The sequence below is a fragment of the Suncus etruscus genome, chromosome 14 (assembly GCF_024139225.1).
Source record: "Suncus etruscus isolate mSunEtr1 chromosome 14, mSunEtr1.pri.cur, whole genome shotgun sequence".
NCBI lineage: Eukaryota > Metazoa > Chordata > Mammalia > Eulipotyphla > Soricidae > Suncus > Suncus etruscus.
This window is the reverse complement of record NC_064861.1, coordinates 78,965,468-78,984,588: the sequence shown is the minus strand read 5'-3', so window position 1 is coordinate 78,984,588 and position 19,121 is coordinate 78,965,468. Positions and strand designations below refer to the sequence as shown.

General features: G+C 49.0%; 2 protein-coding genes across 2 annotated transcripts in view; one reads left to right on the top strand and one right to left on the bottom strand.

Annotated features, from left to right (window-relative positions):
* The window catches only part of LRP3 (LDL receptor related protein 3), a 269,703-nt gene that overhangs the window by 164,024 nt on the left and 86,558 nt on the right, over positions 1-19,121 (bottom strand). The gene's annotated exons all lie outside the window — the stretch shown is intronic.
* Positions 5,806-19,121, top strand: part of RHPN2 (rhophilin Rho GTPase binding protein 2) — a 77,333-nt gene continuing 64,017 nt past the window's right edge. The window contains exon 1 of the mRNA XM_049786579.1: positions 5,806-5,887. Coding sequence (XP_049642536.1) covers positions 5,819-5,887 — 69 coding nt within the window. The 5' untranslated portion in view covers positions 5,806-5,818. The remainder of the gene's footprint in view (positions 5,888-19,121) is intronic.

Genomic DNA, 19,121 nt, shown 5'->3' with positions numbered 1-19,121 from the left:
TCTGAATGCCACCGGGTTTGGCCTCCAAACCAAATAAATAGTAAATAAATAAATAATAAAAAATGTAAAAGGACTGGAGTGATAGCACAGTGGGTAGTGTGTTTGCTTTATAGGCAGCTGACCAAGGTTTGATATCTGTAATCACATAGGGTCCGTGAACACCACCAGGAGTGATTCCTGAAAACAGAGCCAAGAGTTACCTCTGAGCATTGCCGGATATTGACCACCAACTAAAAATAAATAAGTACATATTTTAAAAAATAAAATGAAAATGAGTAAAATTAAAGATGATCAATTCAGTAATACATAAGGGACAGAAATAGATGGCAAATTATATTTATTTGTTGGTTTTGTTTGGGGATACACCTAGTGATGCTCAGGGGTTATTCCTGCATTAGGAATTGATCACTCCTGGCAGGGCTCAAAAAACCATGTGGGATGCTGGGAATTGAACCTGGATTGGCTGCATGTAGGACAAATGCCCTACCCACTATACTCCAACCCCTGTGACACATTTTTGTTTTATTTTGTTTTGTTTGGGGTTCACACCTGGCAGCACTCAGGGGTTACTCCTGACTCTGTGCTCAGAAATTGCTCCATGCAGGCTCAAGGGACCATAGGGGTTGCCAGGGATGAAACTGGGGTCAGTCCAGGGTAGGCCATGTGCAAGGCAAACACCCTACCACTGTGCTATTGCTCTGACTTCAGCCCTGTGACAAATTTTAAAGACCATTAGAGCCCTCCATGAGGCAGAAAGCTATGACAAAAAATTAGAAAGTAATAAGAAATAATTGAAGTTTGCAGAGCTGAACTAAAAGCCAATTTCAGCTGTTAACAGAAGATGTGTCCTTGGCCAGTCTGGTATTCTCATGTGCCAAAGAGATTACTTAATCCTTTAATTTGCAGAAGAAAAGTGAGGATGAAATATGGTATCTATAAATGTTCTGACTAGAGATTCTATTATTGATAAAGAAGTATTAATAGCAGCAGCAGCACCATAAATATAATAGTGTAGCCCACTCCTTTGGGCTCCCTTAAGAAGATGTGGATGTTGGGGTCGGAGAGATAGCATGAAGGTAGAGCATTTGCCTTGCATGCAGAAGGATGGTGGTTCAAATCCCCTGGTATCCCATATGGTCCCCCGAGCCAGCCAGGAGCGACTGCCGGGTGTGACCCAAAAACCAAAAAAAAAAAAAGATGTGTATGTTTTAGTCAAAGGTGTTTACAGTTTCTGAAGCAATAGATTAATTACAGAGTAATAGTCTGAAACTGGATCAATATTCTCTTTTTTTTGTTTGTTTGTTTTTTTTTTTGTTTTGTTTTTGGGCCACACCCTGTGATGCTCAGGGGTTACTCCTGGCTATGCGCTCAGAAGTTGCTCCTGGCTTCTTGGGGGACCATATGGGATGCCGGGGGATCGAACCGCGGTCCGTCCTAGGCTAGCGCAGGCAAGGCAGGCACCTTACCTCCAGCGCCACCGCCCGGCCCCAATATTCTCTTCTGTCTTTAAGAAATGAGGTAATTTTTTGTATCTAACACAAAATTTCCCAACTACCTGTCATTGTGCTGAGCTAGTCAGAGCTATCCAGGTTCTTTCCAGACATTTTCTTCTTACTGGCCTTGAGTTGGTAATAACAAGGTGGATTTTTAATCATTGTTGATTCTTTGTTTGTTTGCTTTTTGGCCACACTCAACAATGGCACTGAGGAGTTACTTCTTGCTTTGTACTCCAAAATCACTCCTGGCAGGCTCCAGGGACCATATGGGATGCTGGGGATCGAACACAGGCTCATACCAGGTCAGCAGCATGCAAGCCTTACCACTCAGCTATCACTTCAATCTCTCATTGTTGATTCTTCTTTGATGCCATCATTTATTTTAAAACTCTTCAACAACTTCTAATGCACTTCCTCCCACCTCCTGTTAAAATTGTTGTATTCACTTATAATTGTGACGCTCAGGAGTTACTTCTGGCTATGCGCTCAGAAATCACTCCTGGGTGGCCAGAGTGGTGGCAGGCGCCTTACCTGCACGAGCCCAGGACAGAGTACTGTTCAATCCCCAGGAATCCTATATAATCCCCCAAGTCAGGAGCGATTTCTGAGATTTCTGAGCTCATTGCCAGGAGTAACCCCTGAGCATCACTGGTGTGGCCCAAAAACTAAAAAAAAAAAAAGAGATCGCTCCTGGCTAGGGGAACCATATAGGATGCCAGGTGATCGAACCATGGTCCATCCTAGGTCAGCCACCTGCAAGGCAAATGCCCTACCGTTGCACCACCGCTCTGGCCCAGCATCACACTGCTTTCAGGTCACCACTCCTGCCACCAAAGTTTCTCTGCCTCCATTCATAGAAAGACCCACTGCTCTTCTCCCACCCTGTTCACACTCTCCAGCAACCGCCTAGTCTAAATGTTAGTGTTATTGTTTCTTGCCAGTTTGTTTTTTAGGAATTAATATTCACATGTAGTAAAACTACTTAACAATTTTTATTTTATTTTATTTTATTTTTTATTTTTGGTTTTTGGGCCACACCCATTTGACGCTCAGGGGTTACTCCTGGCTATGTGCTCAGAAGTCGCCCCTGGCTTGGGTGGACCATATGGGACGCCGGGGGATCGAACCGGGGTCCTTCCTTGGCTAGCACTTGCAAGGCAGACACCTTACCTCCAGCGCCACCTACCCGGCCCCACAATTTTTATTTTTTATTTTTATTTTTTTTTTGGTTTTTGGGCCACACCCGGTGATGCTCAGGGGTTACTCCTGGCTATGCGCTCAGAAGTCGCTCCTGGCTTGGGGGACCATATGGGACACCGGGATTTGAACCAACCACCTTTGGTCCTGGATCGGCTGCTTGCAAGGCAAACGCCGCTGTGCTATATCTCTGGGCCCCTAATTACTTTTTAGTATTACTACATGACAGGTACAACTTAGGTACAGAATTAGACATCGAACAAAATTTTTTTTGTTTTGTTTTGGTCACACCTGGTGGTGCTCAGCGGTTACTCCTGGCTATATGTTTAAGAATTATTGGGGCCGGGCGGTGGCGCTAAAGGTAAGGTGCCTGCCTTGCCTGCGCTAGCCTTGGACGGACCGCGGTTCAATCCCCCGGTGTCCCATATGGTCCCCCAAGCCAGGAGCAACTTCTGAGCACATAACCAGGAGTAACCCCTGAGCATTACCGGGTGTGGCCCAAAAATCAAAAAAAAAAAAAAAAAAAAGAATTACTCCTGGGCCCGGAGAGATAGCAGAGCAGCGTTTGCCTTGGAAGCAGCTGATCCAGGACCAAAGGTGGTTGGTTCGAATCCCGGTGTCCCATATGGTCCCCCGTGCCTGCCTGCCAGGAGCTATTTCTGAGCAGACAGCCAGGAGTAACCCCTGAGCACCGCCGGGTGTGACCAAAAAAAAAAAATAAAAAAATAAAAAGAATTACTCCTGGCCCTTATGAGATGCTTGGGATCAAAACTGGGTCAGTCATGCGCAAGGCAAGAAACCCACCTACTGTACTATTTCTCTGGGGCTGGAGAGTAAGCACAACAGTAAGGTGTTTGCCTTAAACACAGCTGACCAGGACAGAACCGGGTTCTATTTCGGCATCCCATATGGTCCCCGGAGCCTGCCAGGAGCGATTTCTGAGCACAGAGCCAGGAGTAACCCCTGAGTGCTGCAGGGTGTGACTCCCTCTTGTCCCCCACCCCACCAAAAAAGGCGAAGAGAGCAGAGCTATAGCACTGTGGATTGGGCATTTGCCTTTCAGAGGCCCAGTATCCCATATGGTCCATGATCGCTTGAGCACTACAAGACTGATTCCTGAATACAGACCAGGAGTAACCCTGAGTGCTGGTGGGTGTTGCCCCCAAAGAAAATAGCAGTAACAACAAAAACAACAAAGAACAAAAAAATAACCAAGGATTGCTTTGTTGTTGTCATGTGAGTTCTTTATGTTTTGGATACCAAACCCTTTGTGCAAATTTCTGCTCCCAGCATCTGGCTTGCCTTTTTGGTTTTGTGGTAGATCTGCTCACTGTGTAAACGCCTTTTCCCTTGAAATAATTCTGTTTATTTTTTGCTATTGTTTCCCTAGACACTGAATTTGATTCCAAAACACCTCTATGACATTGAGGAGGACTCTTTTGTTTTCTTCTATGTATTTTATGACTTTGGGCTTATGTCTAAGGTATTTTTTGTTTGTTTGTTTTTGTTTTGGGTCCACATTCTGCCCTGCTCTTTGCCCAGAAATCGCTCCTGGCAGCCTCAGGGAATCATATGGGATGCTGGGGACCAAATCCGGGTCAGGCTCCTGCAAGGCAAATGCCCTACCTGTTGTGCTATCGCCAAGGCCCTGGTCTAAGTTTTTGAATTAAAGACTTAGATAAAAAGTTGTCGGCGCATTGCCGCAAGAGGTAAGGTGTCTGCCTTGCCAGCTCTAGCCTAGTACGGACTGTGGTTTGATATCCCTGGCATCCCATAAGGTCCCCCAAGCCAGGAGCAACTTCTGAGCGCATAGCCAGGAGAAACCCCTGAGCATCACCGAGTGTGGCCCAAAAACAAAAGAAAAAGAAAAAGAAAACAAAAGAAGTTGTGTGTAGGTGTTTGTTTAAAGGAGAAACTTGACTTGCTGTAAAAGCCTATTATTGTGTTGCATTTGCAGCATTTGATGCTCAGCAGAAATCGTGTAAATTATTACTGAACTAGGAAAAGGAAGAAGTGACTGACCAGGAAAGGCTTGGCCCTGTGGCTTCCACAGGTTCCCAGTTCTGGCTTCATGCTCTGGATTCTTTGCTCCACCCAGCTGGAGCTACAAGTGTGCTGAGTAGGGGTTTGTGTGAGTGGTTCGGATCAGATACCAGGTTGTCCCCAATTAACTCTGGAACCAGGGACTTTTTACCCCATTGACCAAGCTTTCAAATTTATATTGATTATAACGTCTTCCACCAAGTTCAGAAAGCATGCTTTTACTGCATTGCTCAGTCAGGCTGGGGGCTGGGGGGAATTGCTTAAGAACTTTCCCTAGTCTCCCAAGCATAAAACCTTTCCAGGGTCAATAAAAAATAAACAAGATGTTTTCCTTTATGCCAACAATAAGCAATTGGGTTTTAATATTTACTTTTATTTTTAAAAATACTTTATTTAAACACCATAGTATACAAGGTTGTTCATAATAAAGTTTATTTCCACAGTTAAAAAAACAAAACAAAACAACCTTTCCAGAGACCCCAAAACTTAGCACGACCCTCCTAGGCTCCCTATAACCCCTGCAGCGCTCCAAGTGGACTCAGGCAGGCCCTGCTGCAACCTCTCAACTCCCAGTTAACCCAACTCAACGTGGGTATTCGTTCCCAATTCCAGACCCTGTTGGGTTCGGCTAGGGGCAACTCGCCCTCACTCCTCCTAGGAAGGAAGGACTCAAGGAGTCCAGCCCCAGCGCTTTGGACAAGGGGCCAATTTCCAGTCCCAGGAGAAGAGCTGCAAGTTTGGGAACCTGGACGTGCCAGGCACCCGGGCTCCAACCCAGTGCGGGGATGGTGGGGGGAGAGGGAGGACAGCGCCCAGCCAATCGCGAGCCGAGGCGGAACCTGGGGCGGGCCCTGGGCGGTGTTACGGGCGGGGACTCCGGGACGGGGCGGTCCCGGGGGCGTGGTCTACCAAACGGGACTAGACAAGGGGCGGTCCCGGGCGCGGCCTACAAAACTGGGCGGGGCCAGCTGCTGGATGGGCGGTCCCGGGCGTGTCCTGTAGAAAGGGGCGTGGCCACAGCCTTGGTTGCCAGCGGCGCTGCTGCCCAGCCTCACTCCTCGCTCCGCGTCCTCGCTGCAAGCATGACGGACACGTTGCTGCCCGCGGCGACCCAGCCGCTGGAGAAAGAGGGGGACAGCTACTTTCGGAAGGTGGGTGCCTTCAGGCGGGAGAGGGGAGCCTGGAAGCCTCCAGAGCTCCTTCTTGCCTGATCTGGCCAGGAGCTTGCTGCAAGGGCTTGCAAAGGGGCGCGTGGCCGGGGGAAGGGGCGCCCGGGCCCCGGGGCGGACTGGACCAAGGCTAGGAAAGAGGGGTAAGGGCGGCGGTGAACCCCGAGACCCAGCAGCAGGTGGTTTCACTTCCAGGACTTCACTGCAGGAAGAATTCGTGGAGTTGCTGGAAGCGTCCCTGCGCAGGTGCCGCCCGGCGGCTGCAGATGGGGTGCTCAAGTTGGGGGTGGGGGGTCCCTTCTATGGAGATCTCCTCTCTTAAGTCGCCGGCGTCCTAGGCCCCGCTGTGTGTTGGTGCCCGTACCCAGCTGCCTGCCACTCCGAGCAAGCGCTTGGATGGGGTGCTTGCGAGGTGGCTGAGATTGCACCCCAATCTCAGGGCTGGCTGCAAGGTCTCCTTGTGCGCCCTTCGCATGCTCGAGGTGTCCTGCTCTGGATGGCGTCCCTTGGGGTCACCCCCTCCTCTACCCCAAATCACCTAAGAAAGACCCCCTCCTGGCTGCCCTGCGCCGGCCGCGTTGCAATCCAGATCTCTGGTTGCTAGAAATCAAAGGCGAGCTACAGGCCCGGGAGACCCCTCTGCGCGTCCCAGGGTGGGTGACAGTTACTGCCTGACCCCTCGATCGCCAGGGCAGCTTCGGAGTGGTGCACCTGGAAGGGATTCCCCCGCCCTCCCAGGCTGCAACTGGCCCCAGACTTTTTTTTTACCCCAAATACTTTCATTGAGCCCAGATTCTTGGGGGACACCCACCTGCCACTCTTCCTCCTCCGAGGTCCAAGCTAGTCAAAGTCTTAAAATAGCCTTTGGCAGTGGCCCAGGCCGGACCGAGTGGTTGGTTGGATGTGGTTGTTTTATAACATATATGACCCAGGGCGCAATGCGTAATTATAAATAGGGAAGTGAAACTGTTTTTTTATTTCCCACAGAAGGATCCATTCTTAATTGTTCAGTGCTCAGTGAGGCAGGCAGGTGGGTCATGCATGCCCCTTCTACCCTGTTCCTTTAACATTGTCACCTAGCCTTGCACTGCCTGTACAGAGGTGAGACTATTGGAAATGAATTTGGAAAACAGGTGAGAACATTTCTGGTCAAGTTCCTTCCACCATTAAAAAGAGAGAGAGAGAGAGAGAGTAGTTTTAAAGTATATTTAAATGCAAAGATGTCATCATGGCATTACAGGATTATAACTTCTAATTATGTGTGGCTTTGGGACTGAGGATCACAGGCCACAGTTACATAGATTGTAGCTCTGAGCTGGAATTTCGGAACCTGATTCCACCCCCACAAATTTGCTTGGCAGGCTCCAGGAAGTTGCTGTGTCTCTCCAGGCTTCATTTTCTTTCTGAATTGGTTGGCTCCTGAGCAGGTGGTGGTGGTTGGGGGCTTCAGGTACCATAAGGGGTGTTGTGTGGGTGGAGACAATGTGAGGGTGTCCCTCCCAGACACCCCATTTTTCCCTGGAGGACATGCCCCGGAGGAGGCGGATGGCAGGGAAATGCAAAAAGCTGCCAAGTGGGTGTGTTTCAGCTGCAGTTTCTCTGGTGGTGGGTGAGAGTATTTTGGGGTGCAAACCTCAGATGCATCCCTTTTACTGCCAGGAACGTGTGTTTTAAAGTGGAGGGCTTGTAATGATCAATGTGGTGCAGTTGTGCCAGCTAAGTACCTTTTTTGTGCCAGAATGAAAAAGGTGTTGACCTTGAGCCCAGCCAGTTGGTTCTAAAACAAATCTTATCTTCAATCTGAGCCAGTTGGTTCTAAAACAAATCCTTCCGGACTAGAAGCTGGATGTTCCCTGGGGAAAGAACTGGAAGAGTAGGAGAGGCAGAGGGAAAAGAATGGAACGAAAGAGCCCAAGTTTGCAGTTTCTCTGGGCTGTGGATGTGGAAGTGGGCAATAGGTGTGGGTCTTAATCCTGCTAAGGATCAAAGGGACCCCTTGGAAATCAGTGAGTATTGAAAAGCTTTTTTTTTGGGGGGAGGGGGGAGGGTCACATGCAGTGGCACTTAGGGGTTACTCCTGGCTCTGCACTCAGAAATTGCTCCTTGCAGGCTCGGGGGACCATATGGGATGCCAGGAATTGAACTTGGGTTCCTGGCTGGCTGCAAGGAAAACGCCCTACCGATGTGCTGTCTCTCCAGCCCCTAGTGTTGAAAAGCTGGAGCTAACCTCTAACCTGTGCAGTTTTGTCCAAGAGCTTTTCCATGCCAGGGGTGGGGCCCCTGCTGGGAGGGATGAGGATTTAGTCCCTATCTCTATCTCTGCCCTTTCTCTGATAGGGATGGTGCATGACTTCTGAGTTATGTAAAGTGCCCTGTAAACAGACTCCCACCTTTTTTCTCTTCATCTTGCACCTCTGACTTCAACCTGGGTCCCAGACTGGAGGAAGCCTCTAGTGAGATTGATAAGAGTCTGGGCAAACGTGACCTCCTCCCCAAAATAATGGGACAAGATTCCTGCAGGCTGGTTGTGGATCTCAGTGACGGGGGGGGGGGGGGGGGGGGGGGGGGGGGGGGCAGGGGTTAGTAAGGGGATTTGAACCCCTAGGAATTACTCAATGATGGCCCCAGTGGGGTTCCTCTTCCCTGGCCTGGCAGGAGGTGGGAGTGGTGTTTTGGGGGGGGATAATGAGTCTGAATGGGTCTGGGGCGGAAGGGAGAGAGACCGGAAGGGGGACTGTGCAGTGCAGGGAGCTTAGGACAAGAGACTCTTTGCCTGGATTCAGTCTTCAGCTGTGAGTGAAATGAGTGGGTGGGAATTGGGGGCAAAAGCCAGTGTGGTGAGGTCCTGGAGAGGGGAAGAAAGGGGAGAGGGAAGAGAAGGCTGCTTGTTTTAGAATGAGCAAGACTTGAGCTTATTCTGAGCGGAGTGGAAGACAGAGTTGGGGTGTAGTTATGGATTAGCAGGGAGTTAGTTAGAGAACAAACTGGAGGGAGTTGAGGGAGAAGGGAGGGGAGGATGGCTCATATTGTGTGGGAGATGTCTCCAGGGAGGTCCCCACATCTTCCTATAGCTGCCCCCACACTCACACAGCTTTTCTCGAAAAGGAAAGCTTGTCCTGATCCATTCATTTACAAAGCCCTGCCTGAGTGACAGCTCTGGGTCTGGTCCTTTGGCTCCTGGGGGACAGTGTGGAGTCTTCACGGGTACCACTGTGCTTTGTCCCCATTGCACGGGACATTCTGGCTGGAGAATCCAAAACTGGAGTCAGCTTCTTCCCTGGTCTGCCAGCAAACACGTGGTATGAGTGAGGGTAGGGTAGGACCACTGTCTCAAGTTAGACTTTGGCTTTAGTTTTCTGTTGGTTTTTGCAGGTAAGACCTGTGCCCTGCTGCTGAGCAATGTCCCGCCTGCAATTCTACTTTGTGCCACTGCACACAACTGAAAATGAGTTGTCCAGTCCACCTGCTGGCATAGACAGTGAATACTTGAGACCTAAGCTGCAGTTGGGGTGGTCCCTGGTTAATTAAGAATTTTTAAGGATGGGCCGTGCGGTGGCGCTAAAGGTAAGGTGCCTGCCTTGCCTGCGCTAACCTTGGAGGGACCGCGGTTCGATCCCCCGGTGTCCCATATGGTCCCCCAAGCCAGGAGCAACTTCTGAGCACATAGCCAGGAGTAATCCCTGAGCGTTACTGGGTGTGGCCCAAAAACCAAAAAAAAAAAAAAAAGAATTTTTAGGGGGTCATACCTGGCAGTACTTAGGAATCGCATGCAAGACAAGCACCCTAACTGCTGTACCTGGCTATGCACTCAGAAATCGCTCCTGGCTTGGGGACCATATGGGATGCTGGGAACTGAACCCAGGTCTATCCTGGGTCAACTGCGTGCAAGAAAATGCCCTACTGCTGCACTATCACCCCACCCCAGATTTACAGTTTTCTTCTGAAATCACTTTCTTTTTTTTGAGGGTGAATCACACCTGGCGGTGCTCAGGGGTTACTCCTGGCTCTGAGCTTAGAAGTCGCTCCGGTAGGCTTGGGAGGACTATATGGGATGCCAGGATTCGAGTGGTGGTCTGTCCTATGTTGGCTGTGTGCAAGGCAGACACCTTACCACTGTTCTATTGCTCCGGCCCCTGTAGATCACTTTCTTAAAACATCAGCACCTATAGGAGCTGATGAGAAATTACAGCAGGGAGGACCTTTGCCTTGCATGTGGCCAACCTGGGTTTGATCCTCAGCATCTCATGTAGTTTCTTTTTTTTTCTTTCTTTCTTTCTTTTTTTTTTTTTTTTTTTGGTTTTTGGCCACACCCGGTGACACTCGGGTTATTCTTGGTTATGCGCTCAGAAGTTGCTCCTGGCTTCTTGGGGGACCATATGGGACGCCGGGGGATTGAACCACGGTCCATCCAAGGCTAGTGCTGGCAAGGCAGGCACCTTATCTCTAGCGCCACGCCCGGCCCCCCATGTAGTTTCTTTTTTTTTTTTTTTTTTTTTTTTTTGTGGTTTTTGGGTCACACCCGGCAGTGCTCAGGGGTTATTCCTGGCTCCAGGCTCAGAAATTGCTCCTGGCAGGCACGGGAGGACCATATATGGGACGCCGGGATTCGAACCGATGACCTCCTGCATGAGAGGCAAACGCCTTACCTCCATGCTATCTCTCCGGCCCCCCATGTAGTTTCTTGAGTACCTCTAGAAGTGACCCTTGAGTCCAGAGCCAGCGAGTAACCCTGAGCATCACTAGTTGTGACCCCAAAAAATTCTTTTTTTTTTTTTTTTTTTTGTGGTTTTTGGGTCACACCCAGCAGTGCTCAGGGGTTACTCCTGGCTCCATGCTCAGAAATTGCTCCTGGAAGGCACGGGGGACCATATGGGACGCCGGGATTCGAACCGATGACCTTCCGCATGAAAGGCAAACGCTTTACCTCCATGCTATCTCTCCGGCCCCCCCCCAAATTCTTATCTAGCCAAAACAACACCAAGGGATTAAGGGGTAGAAATGGTTTTTTGTGGGGAGGGGGCACACCCAGTGACGTTCAGGGGTTACTCCTGGCTATGTGCTCAGAAATTGCTCCTGGCTCGGGGGACCATATGGGATGCTGGGGATCGAACTGAGGTCCGTCCTGGATCAGCCACGTGCAAGGCAAACACCCTACCATTGTGCTATAGCTCTGATCCCAAGGGGTAGAAATGGAACTACTTTCTTCCTCGATAGTTTTGCTTGTCATAGTGAAAGTCACTTTTTTGGTTTGATTAGGGTGTTGGGCTGTATCCAACAATGCTCAGGGATTGCTCCTGGTACTGCTTTCAAAGATCACTCCTGGTAGTACATGGGGGACCATATGGGGTTTGGAATTGAACCCAAGTTGGCCGTATGCAAGCATAAGCATGCAAGCCTTACCTGTTATACTATTGCTACAGCTCCAAGAGTGGAAGACTTGAAGGCATGTGTATGCTGGCATGTAGTTCAGTGCAGTGTGATCTGTTTCTAGGACAAACTGTTTCTAAGACACTCTAGAGCAGGTCGTCTCCTCTGGCTCTCCCACTGTGTTAGTCTGAACCCCCCTAACAGATCTGTTCCTAACCAAGAAAGGAGGAGCCAGAGGGAGGAAGGCCATGGGTGTGGGGATAGGCCCTGTTTGAGATTTCTGAGTGAGCTCAGTGTGGAAGGCAGCAAGTACACAGGGCAGTATTGTCCTGCCTTATCACTGCTGCTGCCTCCTTGGGGAAAACACTAATGATCAGAAATGAATTTGGATCCATTGTTTGATTTCTGGGCTTGGAGAAGTTGTTTCTTGTGTACTGAAAGCTCCCGGCTGGACAGGGCCCCTGGGTTCACTGTATGCTGCTTTATAGTCAGTCCCTGTTTATTCTGGGCCTCCTTGATGCTCCAGCAGAGGCAAGAATATTTTGTGTTGTTTTGTAACCCAGAAGCTTTTCTTGCACCATTCTTTCTAGTGGGGTATGTACGTTCACTCGTGGATTGTATGTGATTACACATGTGTGTTCATGGGAACCAACATTACTGGACAGCGATGCTGGCCTCCAGTTGTTTGGACCTCTTGGAGTCTTAACTCCTTTTTGAGGGGGAGTGGACAGAGGGAAGAACAGGGCTAGGCTATGGAGGATGTTGCTATCACATCCTCGGCCTGACTGTATCCGCTGTCTGTGGCCTTGGGAAGGTTGTTTGGTTATGTTCCGCACAACTGTCTGACAAGCAGGATTCTGACGTGGGAGGGTCCTCTGTCAGAAACAGAATTTTCAGGTGACTCACAAGAGAGTCAACTCAAAAAACTGTGACGTTGGAAATGTCCCTTGCTTCCTGGGGCCATTTGGATGGGTGCCAGGACGCCGCCTAATGATCCCGGCCATTGGCTCTAGCCCGGTCACCACTTCCTCCTCTAGCTTATGTGCCAGCGTCTCGTGACACTAAGGCTGTATTGGAGGTGGCCACAGAGGACAGTGGAACCACAGGTGTGACTCAGCTAGAGTCCTGGGTGTTGGGCAGCAAGAGGTGTTGGCAAGGAGCCCAAAGTCATGCCTGCCCCAATCATAGAGATCCTATCATTCTGTTCTATGTCAGACCGGAGAGTTCACTAAGGCCCCTGGACCTCGGCCATCCCAGAGCATGGACAGCAACTTCTTAGTAGCTCTATTCTCCCAGGTTTTTTTTTTTTTTTTTTTTTTTTGGTTTTTGGGCCACACCCTGGGATGCTCAGGGGTTACTCCTGGCTATGCGCTCAAATCACTCCTGACATGCCTCAGGGGACCAAAGGGGATGCCAAGATTTGAACCACCATCCATCCTGGCTGTGTGCAAGGCAAACACCTTACCACTGTGTTATCATTCCAGCCTCCAAAATGTGATATTTGTAAGAAAGGAATTTGTAGAGTGGTATATTGATCTCTCTCTCTCTCTCTCTCTCTCTCTCTCTCTCTCTCTCTCTCTCTCTCTCTCTCTCTCTCAAACACACACACACACACACACACACACACACACACACACCAGCCCTGTTCCCACTCCTCAAACACCTTTTTTAGGTAGGGACTGTTAGCGGCATGGACCTCAGAAATCAGCAAGTTGATCGTGACAATGGCTTCATGGAAATGGTGTGGGTAATAAAGAAAGTTTTGCTCTTCATTTGGCATGCTGAAAATCATACTACGTGGAGGAATTTCTAGAGATGTGTGGAGTGACTATAGCGAGAGAGTCCTGTGGTTAAAGGTCATAGCTGAGTGCTGGTTCCTGCTGTGAAAACTAGCTGGGGACCCGCTGAGAAGTCCTGTAGCTCCCACACTTGGCCAAGACCCTGGCAGGACAGGAGAGGGATTTATAAGTGTGCATGCGTGTTTTCATTCTCTCAGATGAAGATGCCCTAGATTTCCACTGACCTACCTTGCAAGTTTCTTGCATGGGGCAGACTTGACCTGATGGCTGTGCATATACTGGGTATTTCTGGGAATTCTGATTGATAGCTTCTAGCTCATAAACAAACAGTTTTGTTTTTCCAGAGTTTGGTGGTTGAATGAGGGATTGCATAACTAGGAAGGAGTGAGAAAGGCAGAGAGAATACCTCTGCTGCAAAACCATACAGAGCCTCTGCTTGCTTGTGAACTCTTTGGGGTTCCTGCTTGGACCCCACATCAGACCAACCCTCACTCCACCTCCTAATCTGGGACTCTTGGTTCACATGGCACCTCCATACTGTGGAAACAATCTTCATGTGTGGGCCTGCTTTTCCATCTGTGGGAGTAGAGCCCCATTAGTTCTGGTGGAAGGGAGTTGAGGACCAGGCAGTGGGGTCCCACTTGGGAGTAAGGACTCCTCTAGCACCCCACACCCCCAATAGCATCGTCTTTTTCTGTAATTTAAGGCCAACTTGGCTCTAGCACTTAAATAGTTGTTTCCAGATGAAGCTCTGGGGTGTGTTTTCTTCTTCCTTCCTTTTTTTCTTTTGTTTTTGTTTTTGTTTTTTTTTTGGGCCACACCCGGTAACGCTCAGGGGTTACTCCTGGCTATGGGCTCAGAAGTCGCTCCTGGCTTGGGGGACCATATGGGACGCCGGGGGATCGAACCGCGGTCCGTCTCCTAGGCTAGCGCAGGTAAGGCAGGCACCTTACCTCCAGCGCCACCGCCCGGCCCCCTCCTTTTTTTCTTTTTTGTTTTGTTTTGTTTGGAGGGGTGACACCCAGCAATACTTAGGGATTGCTCCTGGCTCTGCACTCAGGGGTCACTTCAGGTGAACTCAGGGGGGCCATAGGGATCGAACCCGGGTCAGTTCCAGGCTTGGCTGCATGCAAGGTAAACACCCTATTGTTGTGCTAACATTTCAGCCCCATGTTCTGTGTTTTATTTTTCTTGGTTTTGGGTCACACCCAGCAGCACTTAGGGGTTATACTGGCTCTATGCTCAGAAATCACTCCTGGCAGGCTCAGGGGACCATGTGTGATGCCGGGATTTGAACCACTGTCCTTCTGCATGCAAGGCATGCATACCTCCATGCTATCTCTCAGGCTGCTGTGTTTTTTGTTTGTTTGGTTGGTTTTTGGGCATGTTATGTGTTTTGATTGGAGTTGCGGTTGCACTGATGTCCATTCAATAGGACACTTAAAATCTTGTACTTATATACAAAGTACAGTAGACCACCATTTGACAAGCAGCTTAGGAAGGGGCCTGAGTGACAGTACAGTGGGTAGGGCACTTGCCTTGCATGCAGCCTATCTTATTTGAGCCCTGGCATCCTATTGGTCCCCTGAGCCTGCCAGGAATGATTCCTGAGTGCAGAGCCATGAGCATCATTAGGTGTGGCCCAAACAAACCACCCCCAAAGAAGAAAAAGAATGTTCTAGAACTTTATTTACATGCAAAGGAGGTGAGAGATGCCCCTGCCTTACATGTTCTCAACCCACTTTGAATCCCCTGCACTGCATGTGGTCCCTTGAGCAGGGAGCTTCTGAGCACAGTGAGAAATAGCCTCTGAGAGTTGCTGGATATGATCCAGTTTTTCCTCTTCCCCCTCAAATAAGAGATAGTACAGTAATTAAGAGACAAACCTTGTATGTGCCTGACCTCTGTGATTCCTGGCATCACATACATTATTCTAGCATCCCTGAGGCCATAGGAGACATTCTGAGGCAGTTCAACCTTTTGTTATCTGATAGGTTGGCAGAGAATTGCAGGAGTGGCCCCTGCTCCCCCCCTCCCAAATGTGGCTTAAGGTTTGGAGATGTGAAGCAGAACCCTCATGCCCCAATCCTGAGGAAGGGACTGATGATCACAGGTCTGAAAGGAAACCCCAACACAGGAAATAATCCACGCAAGACTGAAGAGAATAGAACAGATTCAGGAAAATTCCACCACAAGCTTTCTGCTCCCTAGCAAAAGATACCAGCAAGCAGGATAGACTTGTTGTGGAAATCAAAACTATAAGCAGCTTCTCCCTGAGACCTGAGGTCTTTATTGGGAAGAGAAAGACCTTGGGTGGAGAACAGGTAGGGGTAAGGGGCCAAACCAGAGGTACTTCCAGTCCATGAGTGACAAGCACAAGCAAAGAAGAATTATCTAGAATAGAATGAAAACTGGTTATCTAAGAGGGAAGTGTATAAGTCACTGTGGGGTACACACCTGGCATGTATGAGGCCCAATCTGATCCCCTCATTGCAATGGCAAGAACAGTTGGGAACTGAGTAGACAGAGGAAGGACTGCCGGCTGTACTTGTTGGCAAGTCAGTGCTGCCACTATTTTCAGTCAAGTTCCCCTTTGCTTTATTTCTGAGTGGTCAGACAGGTGGGGTGGAAGGAAGTATTTCCCGATTAGGGATCACTTCTGAAGCAGTCTCGGGACCAAACCTTTGGTTTCTCAGCGGGTTAAGTTGGCAAGAATGTGGAGTGAAGTCTGCACTGACCATACCTAACTCGTATGCTGCAAGGGTGGGCAGTTGGATGCTGGTTGCTGTTGCTTAAAAGCTGTGGAGGAGGCCTGAAGCCTGTGAGGGGTTGGGCAGGTGTGCGACATCCCATCTCGCAACACCATCTTGCATTGCCCTCTGGGTGTCTCACGACTCACTTTATTTTTTTATTTTTAATTTTTTTGGTTCTTGGGCCTTATGCTCAGGGTTACTCCTGGTGATGTTGGAATATCATATGGGATACCAGGAATTGAACCCAAGTTGGCTGCATTGCAAAGCCAGTGTCCTTCCACTGTGCTGTTGCTCTGGCTCCTGCCCAGATCCCTTCAGTGTGGTGACTGGAACATGGCTTTGCTCCACCCTCCACATCCTTTTTTTTTTTTTTTTTTTGGGTCACACTCAGCAGCTCTCAGGGGTTACTCCTGTCTTTGCATTCAGAAGTTACTCTGGGCAGGCTCAGGGGACCATATGGGATACCGGGGATCGAACTGGGTTAGCTGCATGCAAGGCAAATGTCTATCCACTATCACTCTGGCCCTCTTGCTCCCACCCTTAATGGGACACAGCTTACTAAAATGTCCCAGGCTTACAAGCATAGCACATGAAAGGCCAATGGGATTTGTGTCATCTGTACCACACGTGGGAGATGCCGACTGAGGAAGTGGTCCAGTTTCTCTGCTCTCTGGCAATTGTGTTCCTATTTGATATGACCTGATAGGCTGTGCTTTGAAACTGAACACTGTTGCTATTGATTTATATGAGGAGAAAACAAATGGCCCAGGAGATAGCTCAAAGGACTGGAGTGGGTGTCATAAGCACTAACTGGGCTCTAGATTTGATCCCTGACATTACACTCCCCCCTTCCCCACTCCATGTTTTGGGGCTGGTGTGTGCCCAGATAAACAGGACCCATGTCAGACTTGACTTGTGAACTCTTTATTGCTCTCCCCACTCCTTTTTGGCTCCCAGCCTTTCTTGTACATGGCCTGTGTCACCGGTCACCTTGGTCCCAGTCAAAAAAAACCTTCCCTCTAGTCTTGGAGCTGCGCTGCTCTGTCGTGAACAGCTCAGGACTCTGACATGAAGAAGAGTGTGGGGGATCCTTGCAGGGGCTTGGCCAGGGGGCTCTCTGACAGTCTTGTCCAGACTCACTCTAAGCACTCAGGGAATTTTCCAGATGGCCCTGTGGGTATTTCTGGTGATTCCAGCCAGGCTCAGCATTCCTACCTGTCAGTAAGAAGTAATGTAGCTGGGGGTCCAGTTACTCAGTTTCGTCTAATCCTGAGCATTCCTGTGTCTTTTATCTCAGAAACTGGACTCCACAGCTGTGGGCAGGTTAGCACACAGTTGCTTATCTCTGGGAGTGCCCGAGAGTTGGGTGCTGGGCTTCTGAAAAAGAAAAAAAATGGGCTTGCATTGTGAGCCACGAACCATGTTGGAGTGAATCATCCCTTTACAGTAGCTGTAGGACATGGAAAGGCAATTAGTTGGGTCCAATTAGAGTGTGTCAGGGGCCTGATTCATAGAACAGTAAGCTGGAGGGTTGCTTCACCTGCAGGAGACCCTGGCTTCCATCCCTTGCCACTAAATGGCCCATGGGAATTACCCCTGAGTACCACTGCATGGGACCCAAAACCAAACAAGTAAATTAGCTAAATATTAGGGTGTTCTATCTTGTACTTGGCCATTTTGTGATTTTTTTTTTTTTTTAGATCTGGGAGCTTTCCTGTCAGTGTTAGAACATAGTGTTGCAACTACGTGATTTGAGTAAGGCCAAGTGGGGGGGTTGGAGGGTAAGGTGGTGATTGTCTGGGCAGTGTTAATGAGACTGGGAAGGAAGGAGAAAGGAAACTGGTTTCTGACCCAAGTCCAAAGGCCATGGATAGGGAGCTGCCTGGAAGATTGGATTCTGCAGATAACCCACCTGCGGAGGCCTGGGCGTGGTGTAGAAGGGGATTACAGCTCATCAGTTACTCTGGGCAGGAACTTTGCTTTTCTCTGTAGACAGAATCTTAAGATTCCAAAGGGAACAGAGTCCTGAAATCACATGCCTGGGGTGAGGGTTAAAATGTAAATTCTCATCTGGTCTAACCTTTACCTCTTTTATTTTAGTGCCAGGGACCACCAAAGTCAGCCTGGCAGTTTCTTGGGGACCTCTAGGGCTATATCTGGTGGTGCAGATGCACTGTGTGGTGCCAGGCACTAAGCAGGACTTTTGCATGTTCAGGGCATGCACTTTAACCCGGGTACGAGCTGCTCAGCCTGTCCCATGAAACTCTTCGTATCTCAATGGACGGGGAACACAGGTAGTTCACAGAAAGATATTTAAATACTTATAGACACACAAAAAAGTTTACCTTTACCCGAATTAGAATAATTAAATACATATAGGATGGATGGCATATCTTTTTTTTTTTTTTTTTTTTTTTTTGTTTTTGGGTCTCATCCGGCAGTGCTCAGGTGTTACTCCTGGCTCCATGCTCAGAAGTCGCTCCTCGCAAGCACGGGGGACCATATGGGACGCCGGATTCGAACCGATGACCTTCTGCATGAAAGGCAAACGCCTTACCTCCATGCTATCTCTCCGGCCCCATGGATGGCATATCTTGACAAAGAGTAACAAACAATAACTTTTCAAGGGCTACAGAGAGCTCAACAGGTTGGAGCTCAGACTTTGCATGCAGGAGGTCCAGGTTCAATCCCCACATCCTGTCATTTCCTGAACACTGCCAGGAGAAACTTCTGAGCATAGAGCTGGGAGCAGCCTCTGAACACATCCAGTGGGGTTCAAAAAACCACAAAATAATAATAATAATAATAATAATAATAATAATAGTAATAATGCTTTGAACCCAACAATAAAAAGACAAATAGCAGTTTAAAAATGAGCAGTGTGGGGCTGGCACAGCAGTAGAGAATTTGCTTTGTCATGTGGCCAAACCAGGATGGACCCGGGTTCAATTCCTGGCATCCCATATGGTCCCCAGAAACCACCAAGAGCGATTTCTGAGCTCAGAGCCAAGAGTAACCCCTGAGCGTTGCTGGGTGTGCCCCCCATAAGAAGAGCAAAGAATCTGAACTATTTCCCCCCTCCAATGAAGCAGTAAACATGAAAAAAGATGAACAGTGCCATTAGCCAACAAGGAAATGCAAATGAAAACCACAGTGTTATCACACACATTGGAGCAATAAAAAGAAATCATAAAAAAAGTATTGGTGGGGCCGGAGAGATAGCATGGAGGTAAAGTGTTTGCCTTGCATGCAGAAGGTCAGTGGTTCGAATCCCGGTATCCCATATGGTCCCCCAAG